This window comes from Monopterus albus, unplaced genomic scaffold (assembly GCF_001952655.1).
Source record: "Monopterus albus unplaced genomic scaffold, M_albus_1.0 scaffold64.1, whole genome shotgun sequence".
Taxonomy (NCBI): domain Eukaryota; kingdom Metazoa; phylum Chordata; class Actinopteri; order Synbranchiformes; family Synbranchidae; genus Monopterus; species Monopterus albus.
This window is the reverse complement of record NW_018127944.1, coordinates 1,175,538-1,186,794: the sequence shown is the minus strand read 5'-3', so window position 1 is coordinate 1,186,794 and position 11,257 is coordinate 1,175,538. Positions and strand designations below refer to the sequence as shown.

The following is an 11,257-nucleotide window of genomic DNA, read 5'->3' as shown; positions in this document are numbered from 1 at the left end:
GGCCACTGTGTTTGGGCAAAGGGAAAAGGAGCTAATGTGGAGAAACCTTGGTTCAGTTTACTGTTTGGCTCGGTTCCTGTAAGAGTGAGTAGAGCCTTTAGTGAAGGGCTTTGTATCAGTGATGTGATGATGCAGAGAATCAGGCTCTATGTCCTGTTGAAATGAGCAGTTATGCTAGTGTTTTGCTCATGTGTCTATGCATGTCTCCTCTTACCAGAGTTCCTACACAGGTTCTGGAACTCTCTAACTTGGAAAATGTATTGAAGAAGCTAGCGGTGATTTCTGTGAACAGCCTGTGTTGTCATTTGTACAACTGCACATTCGGGTTAATTATAATCCAGTTAAATTGTAATTTGTGTTAAAGTCAGAAGTGTAGACAATGTGTAGGAGTCCAGCCACAGTCTCTGGAGATTGAATGGCTTTCATTCATCATGGGGTCAGCAGCGTAACATGCAGCCTTATTACCAGTGTCAGGGTCATGTGACGCAGGGGCTGTCATGGGTGAATTGATACTGACCAAGGAACACTTAAATGCACGGACAAGTGTGCACATATTGCTGCTACTACAATGGTATGAGATGTTACATTGGCCTTTGTACAGTACCAAAAAAAACGCATGTACTCAGTCGTGAGTCCTTTGAGATTTTTACCATGTCAGAAAAGGGAGGAAGGGTGTTTCTGCTAAGAGCATAGTGCAAGTCCATAATCTAATTCAGGGGAATTAGAGAGCAGATGCTTACTAGTGATGTGGACACTTGCTTGATTCTTATCCAAACAGCTGTTTTTAGATTGGCGATGACCTCGGTGTATTTTGGGTTGCCATTCATCACACTGGCTGTGTAATGTTTTTACATGTCTGTGTGACCGCACTGTCAACTGCTAGTAAATTTGGAATAATCAGTGATTTTTGTTTTCAGCAGCAGACAACATTGTTAGAAAGTTATTTTCCCCCAGATAACATTTGTGTGCCATGCAGATTCAAATGGTCCTGATCCTGAACGCAGCCCGACACTGCTGGCCCCATTCATCCTCTCGGTAGAGTCGAGCCACACCAAGCTAGATGCACTGTCTTTTAGCAGAATAACGTGTTGCATAGAATAGCACATTGCATAGCAACGAAGTATGCCTCTAACATGTATTACCCTGGCGTGTTCCAGATAGTCAGCGACAGGGGTTCACATGGAGAGGAAGAGCTCACCCCACGCTGCTCATTCCTTACAGTCCTTCCCTTTTACTCTATAATAGAAGTGCAATTGTACCTTGTGTGTTTTTATATATTCTACTTGCAGTAGCCTCCGATAGCTCTTTAAGGACAAAGCTGAGCAAACAAATGAACTGATAAACCCTCAGTCTCTCTCAGCTTGTAGTGCTTGTAGCTCACTTAACTCCAAAAAGGGTCTTAACAACAGAACAGTTTTTGTTTTTGTAAAATGAAAAAAAGCATTACCTTGACTAAGAAATGACTGGACATGATGCAGAATGTGTGTATCTTTAATAGATACACTTAGCTAATACAGTCCTGAAATAGACCCAATCTTAATACGTGACAAATCCTTTGTGGACACAACTCTTGGTTATGATACATCCACTTCAGAGATGCACTCACTAAAGCCGTTGTTTTAAGGAGCTGTTGCTGACATTCTGTGGTTATGTAATACTGCAGAGAGTTGTCTTGATTGACAGTGAAATAGTCGTGAGGCCAATGTATGGGAGACTGACGGTGCCATGAATTGAAACCTGCTCCACAGAGCAGAGGAAGTGAAACCATAATTGGCTGAGAGATCAACCAGCAGTCCTTAAAGAGCTGAGGATTATGTAAGATGTTTGTGATATTTAAATCAGATTACCACTAACACACTCACGTTAACACTACTACCACTGCAAATATGTCTACTCTGTTTTGCATGTGTTGAGATGTCGTGTGAATATGATACCACATATATTCTGACAAAATTGCCTTTCACCAAACTGGTACAACAAAGAAAATAATTATTTTACATATTTGGTAAGAATTTGAATTACCTCGAGACAACAAATTGTATTTTTATAGGACAGTGAATTGAACACTAGATGCAAGCAAAAGATCTCTCACACAAGCTACAAGAAGCAAAAGCAGATGCCGTTTTTTGTAGTAAAATAAAACTCTAATAAAAAGAGAATCTGATGGGTTGTGAGACGTCAGGTTTCTCTGATCCAGCAGTGCCTTGGCTGTGGCTATGAAAAGCAGAGATTAAAGCTGCATTCAGAGCTCCATCCCTCTCCCTGTCACAGGGGGAGCACGTGTTGTCAGGCGAGGAGCCGTCCTTCAACAGTGTTGGTGAAAGGAATCCATGGAGTCATTCTTTAAAGCAGTGTGTTTTTACTAGGCCAGAGGGTAACGTGGGCAGGGTCACACAGGGGAGTGCCAGTGGAGGGCTGCTCAGGTGTTCTTTGCAAACTAACCAAAAACGTGCTGGGAAATGGGCTGCGTACCACAGTACAGTTATGATACTTGAAAGTCATTTGAGTTCACATTGCTACATTTCTTGGGGGCTTATTTTGCTTTACTGTGCGAGTAACAGACCAAAATTTCAGGATTTCCTTTTAGAGACTCTCCATACAGAGGAAAGCTGCGTTCCTGGGTTTAGATACTTTAAAATCAACATCTAAAATGTTTTAATGCCCAGCCCTAGTCGACCCCTACTTTATTGCACACTGGGGGCTCAAAGAGCCCTCCACATGTCTCTGAGTGTGACTGCTACACAGCTCTCTGGCAAGCTGAGCACCCTGGTGTCTTCATCCTGTATGTGGGGGCCATCCTTGTCTTAGCTGAAGTTATAGGACAAAAACAAAGTTTGGTGTTAATTGATTTTATATAAAATGATGTTAATGCGCTGCAACGTGAAAACGCAGTGTGAGGGGTTTCTTGTTTTCTAGTTTTGAAGATTTGCTCCGGAGCTCATAAGGACCAATAATGTGGAATGTATGCACTTCCTGAAGAAGTGGATATTTTTATGGCATTTTGTGCTTATTGGAGAAAGGCGACTTGGAAATGGACTTTAACTGACCAAATACTTCTCAGGCCTCAGGGGACTGCTGACATTAATTGCCCTTCACCTCCAGGTCCTCGCAGACAGCGAGACAAATTTTCTCAGGTGTTCTTCCCGTTTCCATACCTGAGATTATATATTTGCTCTATCAAACTCCAGTGTTATTGAAGAAGATCAGGTCAAAATTGCAGTTAATATCATCTGTCTGCAGCCACATGCTGGATGCACAGTTGTGTATTAAAAGAAAGGATGTTGAAGTTGGGAGGTGTTTGATGTCATGATGGTAGAATTAGGTCTGAGGAAAAAGCAAAGGGCTCCTTTCTATTCCCCTGTCTACAGGCTGTTAAAAAAAAAGAGAGGGGGGGGGACAAAAGCATTTTGTGGCCTCTATTGTGATGAGAAGCAACAAAAAGTGCCAAACTGACTTCCACATTTTGTTTTAAGGGTGTTCACGGAAAGTGAGCAAAAGTGAATTACATTTGCACAAAACTACTGTAACTTCTGTTTTTTTCCTGTGACTGATGCTTTTATACTCCAGTTGTTGTATTTCTTGCTCTGCATTATCCATTAAATATTTCTACAGTCGATTTAATGTTTGTCCTTCTTCACATAATGCAACATTTAGTCCTTTAAATTTGGCTCAACAGCCCTCCTTCGGCCACTGTACTTGGATTGTGTGATAACTGTTTTCCTGTCAGATGCCAGCAGACACTAGCCAGTTTAGCATAGTAGTGGATTTGTCACTTGGTAGGACAACATTGATTTACTGTGCATTCAAACCTTGTATCAGCACCAACTGAGGTGGAGAGCTTTCTATTATTCGGACTGTGAGAGCCAGACTAAACAGAAACTGTCTGCACACAGTGTGTAAAAAGCGTGTGTGATGTTGCTGTTCAGCCACTGTCGCACTTTGTTAAAGAGAAACGACAGCTGAAATAGTGCTGTGACCGTGTGAGGAATCCTACCCCACATAGCACAGTTACAGCCCTCCATTTCCTCATCTTGTACTCTTATGTGTGTACATAATCTTTTTATGGTTGTGTGTGCAAATTTAATTCCATACATCCCTGTGTGGCCACTGCAGCATTGTGAGGACATTTAGGCTGGTCCTCACAACCTCAAAGGGCTGTCTGAGGGTTCAGGTCTGGTTTCAGGGTTAAGGTTCAATCTGGGTGGGGTTATGGAGGGATTAGACATTCAGTAGTGATGGTCAATGTCATCGAGTGTCCTCACAACTGTGGAAAATGTGTTTGAGTATAGAGTCTGTGCGTGTCCTTGTATTGTTGCCAGGCAGATAGTCGTTCACATGGCTAACCTCTGACATCCCCCATCGGCTCAAGTCAGTACCCCCCCACCCCCCACCCCACCCAACCAGATACACTTAGCACACTTGAAACGTGCTCTTACCATATCGCCTCCACCATTAACCACACCTTTTCTCCTCCCCGCCCCTCCATTGTTGTACTTGTACTGAGGCAACGAGTTCAGGCTATTTGTGGGCTGAACCACATATAAACACTCATCACTCTCACTGGCATCTGCCAGAGCCTGCTGAGTGGGTCCAGGTCACAGCAACAATGGCTCACCGTACAGTGCTGGGTCTGTGGACCTATGGGGCAGTTCTCTTTCTTACACCAGCCTTGACCCAAACTTAAACTGTCCCCAGAAATGAACTGTTTTTACTGCATGGGACAACAGTTATGAATTCGTGTTCTTGACCCTGACATACTGTACATTTAGCTCCCAGTTTGATAGATACACCTAATACAGTCCTGAAACAGACCCAGTCTTATTGAAGAGTATAATGTTTAGTTTACATCGGTGTTGATTCAACTTTATAACTATTCTGCTGTTCTGTTTTATTGTGTAATGCATACTGGTGTTTTGATTATTTTGTCCACCTGTGTAGGCAAAATAGCAGAACCATCACTAATACTGCCCCACAGTACAGCACATCCCCCAAAACCCAAACATTATAACCCCTGTTAAAATAGGATTTGTTGCAGGTTTGTTTATATTAGGCTGTGTTACATTAAACCAAGCACTTTTTTCCAGACTAGTTACCAGTTATTGATCGCTAGTTTATATTTCTAAACTTTCTCAACCCATAACAATGTTTTACATTTTAACAGTTTAAAGTTCTACTCAGAAACATGTTTGAAGATCATTGATGGTCCTCATGATATTGTACTGTAGAAACAGTGACTGTTGAAAAGCGAATCATCCAGATTTTGTTTTCACAATATTTTTATTACATGCCGTTTGACACCCATTGTTCATTATGCTGATTTCTCATATTATAGCAATGCACAAAGGCACACTTGATCAGCATGACTGAGCACCATTGTCAATCTTGAAAGGTTCTTTTTACTGAATATTGCCAAATAATAGCTTTCAAATATCCATCCATCCATCAGTTATACCACCCTCTACGCTATCCTGTAGAGCAGGGGTTTTCAGATAGTTATGACCACCATTCTGAGTCAGAAGTAACTTGACCTTTATTAATGTTATACAGTATATTTGCATGAATTTGGTTATTCACAAGTAACAATTAATACATGGAAATTTCTGTAAAAAATAATAAATAAGAGTAATTCCTACAGTGAAACTATATTCTTTAATCCATGGTCAGAGACCACCCGCTATGCCTTTGCAGTCTACAGACCACTGGTTGAAAACCCCTGCTATAGAGGGTCCTTGGGGCTGGCAACACTGAACAATAGGCGGGGTACACCCTAGACAGGTTGCCAAGCTCTCATGGTTGACACCAGAGTACCCAGGAAAAGCTTACACAGGCACAAGGAGAACATGCAAACTCCACACTGGAAGGACCCATTGACCACCGGATTCAAACCTGGAACCTTCTCACTGAGAGGCAGCAGTGCTAACCACTGTATCACTGGCGCAGCTTTCAAGTAAACCTCCCAAAAGTAAGTTTAGTATTGCATTCATATGATTTCATTGCTACAAAGTTAACATATTCAGAAGATCATATTTCAGATTGAATTTTCATACAACTTATTGTGACTGGCAGCAACTTGGCTCAGTCTGTATCATACTGACACTGTTAAACCTGAAATATTACTGCTCACAGTTTGAATTATTTGCAAATATTTCCAACCCAAATCTGATTTGCATTAGTCCATCTCAGTTAACAGCTATATTCAGAAGCATATTCATCTGGTCTTTGCCAGCCTTTTAGTTTCACACTTCTCTGTCCAACTGCTCGATGTCAAAGGTCATCAAAACAGCCAAGTCACTGGCCTTCCCTGACGAAGCAGCCAGCTTCAGTTGCTGGAGACCATTTCCACTGAAAACCTCACCCTCCCAGATTCTGCTCTTGTTTAGTTTCAGATCAGTCCGTGCCTCTCCCACCACGCTTACTCTCTGGACCCCAGGGACTCTCACCCTGAAGCGGACCCAGGAGAGGGGCTCCAGCAGGCCTACACGAGGCTCAAAGAGCACACAGCCTTTACCCCAGGCTGCGTAGACACAGGGGAATGGAGGCATTGGCTCACTGCAGCTGTTCCTCAGAACAAAGTCACACATGGGGTTGAAATCACTACCAGGGGTGGTCATGGCGTATAGGCCGAGCCGATACATGCCAGCCTCAGGGAGGCTGACGCTCACCGTCACCTTGGTGTCTGTGTATGTGCAGAACAGGTGGCGTGAAAGTGGAAAAGCCGTTGTTTTGTTCTCTTCTCTGCTGAGCACAGTATGAAGCTTGAGGTCTTGATTGTTGTGGAAGGTAATGTTGCACTTGCCTTGATGTGTGCTGACCAGTGCAGTTGTGTGGCTGAATTTGCACAGCCCTGCCTCTGATGTTCGGGTTCCTGGACCACACACTGAGCTCAGGTTAGGAGGGAAGAGTTCATCCAGTCCCACCACCTTCCCTTTGCAGTGTAACAGGAAGTTTGCAACATTCTGGAACTTGTCATCTGTTTTCTCATTGTCCCGCACAAACACTGACAGCCGGTAGAAGCCACGCAGTGGACACAGGGCTTGGCACCTCAGTACATCTGGCTGAACCTGGGTAACCAGGCAGCGCTTGGCTACAGCAGCTTCCAGCCCTGGGTGGATCAGTTCACACAGTGCCATCAGAGGCCTGGATGTTTTTAACGCCAACTCAAAGACACCTTCTTCCGCCTCAGCAGCCTCGCTGCCCTGGCTGCTTCCTATGATGCCCAGAGATCCTGCAAAAGACTGCAGGCCCCAAGACATGAAGGGGTTCTCTGGGATCTCCTCCATGGCCCGGGGCATTGGACACTCGACTATGAAGGAACAGACCCAGACCAAAGGTGTGGTGGCCATTTCAGGTCTGGCAAACACCTTCACATCATATATGCCGCTTGCAGGAGGCAGCAGCTGCAGCTTCATGCTTCGATAGGAAACGGTTAGGAAGCCGAAGGAGGAACTGATGGACTCTTTCTGCTCTGAAGCTCCACAGTGGAGGAGGTCCTGGTGCTGGGTGATCTCATAGGTAAAGGTGACAGGTCTGGGGAAGCCCAGGGACACATTTGCTTCACCATCATCTACAAAGGAAATCCAAAGGGGATTTTTTAAATGCTTTTTAAACATTTTCTTTTACTGAAATGAGAGAAACTAATGATTGATCACAAACAATGGGATGGCAAGAAACCTTAAGTATTTATACTTCTCTTAAATAAGCATTTTATCAGTCTTAGACAAAAACTATATAGATAATTGAATTTTTACAATACTTTTAATATTTGCACCACCTTTTGTAAAATCAAGACAACGTAGGGGGGCAGACCTGTGATGATGTGAAAGTGATGAGGCTGAATCAGCCTGAGCCCCATGGTGAAGAAGGCCGAGGTCTTGAAGACCTTTCTCTCAAACTCCTCCAGGGAAATGGGCCTGTCCAGGAGCTGCCATTTCTCCTCGTCGGGGAAGTGTGAGTCTATGAACTCCTCTGGGTCCGTAAGGAAATAGAAATCATCAAACCTTGGAGGCAACAGATGGAGACAGCAGACTTGTTTGAGACTGCTGGTTGCAGGTGTATGAAAATAAACAGTAGCAAACTTGTCAGGCTTGCAGAGCTGTTGTGGAATTTGCAGTGCACAAAGGATTAAGGATGCGAATTGTCTGGACTCTGGTTGGGCTTATTTTATAAAACATTCTCCACTGAATGGTGAAAATGGTGGAATAATTCTTTAATCACTTTTCCTTTTTCAGACCTTTTAACGAAGCTTTTATGTTCCATATCAACTCGTCCTGCTCCCCAACAGGCGTCCAATAGGAACCACTGTCCCCCCAGAAGCACAGCGTTCCACAGGTGATCGGATTTCACATTCTTGAGGCTCTGGCCCGGGCGGTACCCGATTCCCTTACTGTGACCTGGCACTTCTTCACACTCGATGCCCACCTCTCTGTAAACACAAACCAAACAGAGCATGTTCACTGGCTTTTGTTTTATATTGTGTCCTTAAACTCAGCTTGTTGCTATGCTGAGATTCAGTCACATTATTTACACTGGAAATAGCTTGAACTCACAGGGGATTGAAACTGCAGAATGCAGCACAATGTTGAATGAACGGATGGAGAAGTGGAATAGAAGGAGCTCATGTTGTCTTTGAGTGTATACTGATTTTTAAATGAATGAACAATGTGCAGTAACATGGATTCATTTTGTGCTCTATGTTTTTCTCTGTTTTCAGGGAGGTTATGTGACTGTTTTTTTATTTTTTCAATGTCAGTCTTGTCCAACAGATGATGAATAACACTAATATAAGAATTCTGAATACTGTAGATGTTGAACACACACTTATCGCCTGACGCTGCAGTCCCTATCTGCGTCGCATTTTTGCATCTCTGAGCTCACTGTTTTGGTTTTCTGGCTCTCAAACCTGACTTTCACCGACCTTATTTCCACTTTGGCTGGCAAAAATGGTCTCATAAACCCTCTGTACACTACCTGCCCAGCAGATAGGCAAATAAAATAATACTTAAGTACAGGACTTGAGTAAATGTACTTAGTTACTTTCCGCCTTTGCGATTAATTAATGCTGATGTTGCTCTGTGTCTGCTGGATGCATAAAACATGTTAACCATAACGGCTTTATAAGGTGATATGTGAGTGTTGTGTTTACAGCATCTTCATGGTTTCTAACTCAGTTTTCAAGGAGTAGTACAACGGACAAAAATACGGGTGCCCGAACGGTGGGAATAGCCCGTTTGGGAAATGGTCACCAGTCATGTGAGGTGTGTGATTTTTAGTAAAAGAGATTAAACCTTAGTCTGCACAAATGTATATCTGCTGTACCTGTGCATGTGGCTGGAGTCTAAGACAAAGTTTTTGTATGTACCTGCACATCTCTGTGCAGAGGCTGGAGTAGCCGGAGCACACACCCCGACCGGCCGCAATCACCTCCTCTGGGGAACTCAGTTTCTCTGAGCTGCCGAGGTACCCGCTCACATCATACTCTGTAGGGAGAACACACATTGAAGTACAGACTAAGGTGTACATATAGCATCTGCTCTTAAACACAGATAAACCACAAGCTGTAACATCCATGATGCTAGTATGTATACAGTATGCAAAGGTGTGTAGCTCAGTAAGGGTCACCAATGTTGTGGCACAGCCAAAGCCAGATGGCACGAAGCCTCTCCAGCTCATTTCTGGCTCCGTGTGTGATTCTCTGTACTATTGTCTTCACATCGTACACGCGCTTTTCCTTCAGCTGCAACACACACACATACAGAAGTTCACTGTTAGGTAACGTAGGCTTTTACAAGTAAGTAAAGCATCCAGAGATGAGGGCTTCATGTTTTCACATTCAGTCAGCATCAAAACTTTTATGTAAACCACTGTCACAGTTCTTATACTTTTTTCCCATCATCTCACAGCATCGTCCTATTTGCCAGGATTTTTCAGTGTCACTCGGTGTATTGAAACAACCAGGTTATGTTCCGTGCTCAAGGATGTGACTGCTGCCTGGGAGTGCTGTGTTTGCTATGCTTTTGTTGCAGTGGATGTGTAGGTGTTGTCATTCCTGCACAGCTCACAAACACAAAGAGCCTTCTCTGCTGTGGTTTTGCTTTTGTTTAGTTTATGTGGCTGTTTTTTGGATCCTGCTGCAGATGTCCTCGTATTTGTCTGGCCTGGCTAACCCAGCTGGCTCTTTTAACTTAGATGAAGTAAAGGAATAGGCTGGTTGTTCTGTGAAGTTTAACAAGTGAAACATGAAGTGGTGTAGTCACTGTTGAACGTAAAGATTCTGATTTGAACAATAAGCCATGAATGGCAGGTAAATTTGTAATGTGGCCAGCAATAGTAAAACTATTAGCACTTGTCCTCCTGTTTTATATTACTGTGGCATATGCTGTGTAAGAGCCCTCACCTCTGCTCCCGTCCTGATGACATGTGTATCAACCCTATGGAAGACCTCAGAGCTGGTGAAAAGGTCTTTTTGATGCCTCCTCTTCCCTGTTGCTGTAGTGCATGATGTCACCTTTTGTCCCAGGTGTGCTTTTGCTTTCTGGTGCCTCTGCTCCTCTGCCTCCTTCCTCACTGCGCTCTTCTTCACCATTGTGATGGGTCTGGCTGCACTTTCAGATGACAGCTGTCTCTTTGCAACAGGACGTTGATCCTCACTCTCAGCAGTCAGTTTCTCAAACATGCTCTGCCTGGGGAGCACGGCACCCTGGGATGCGTCTGTACAGGCCAAGACCTGGGCAGCTGGAGGCTTTGGACTCCCCTCAGCCTGCTTCTCATTATGGACTAGAGCTCCTATAACTGCAACAGTGTTCAGTTTGTTTAAGACTGGATTCTTCTGGAAGGCATGAAGCTCCAGGGCCTTCACCTGTACACATCCCTCCTGGGTCACCTCATCTTGCTGGGAAAGGCGTGCAGCACAGGAGAAGGGGAAGGAGAACTTCTTAATTGCAACTTCAGCTGACATTATGCTGGAAGCATGACGTCCTAACCAGAGAGAAAGTAGACACTATTCAAAAGACAGCAGCCATTTTCTTTGAGCTATTTTTAGTTTACCCCCTTGAGCAGGTAAGGCCTCAGTACCTTAGTCGATAGCCTAAAATGAGGCACATGGCTGCTTTGGGAGCCTTTCACATTAGATCCATATGACTACTGCACATGCTGCACTGAGTGAAGCAGAGCGTATATTCTATATGATACATTCTGTGTAAGACAGTGATGAATTACTAGTTATGTCACATCTATGACCATAAATTAATGCAAAGGTTAG

General features: G+C 43.8%; 1 protein-coding gene across 1 annotated transcript; it reads right to left on the bottom strand.

The window, feature by feature from the left end:
- Positions 1-6,236: 6,236 nt before the first annotated feature.
- Positions 6,237-10,954, bottom strand: ky (kyphoscoliosis peptidase). The gene is made up of 6 exons (XM_020604155.1): positions 10,394-10,954; positions 9,619-9,733; positions 9,359-9,476; positions 8,231-8,422; positions 7,807-7,997; positions 6,237-7,564 (listed from the first exon to the last, which is right to left on the bottom strand). Exons 1-6 carry the CDS (start codon positions 10,952-10,954, stop codon positions 6,237-6,239), a joined length of 2,505 nt encoding a protein of 834 aa, XP_020459811.1.
- Positions 10,955-11,257: the final 303 nt, after the last annotated feature.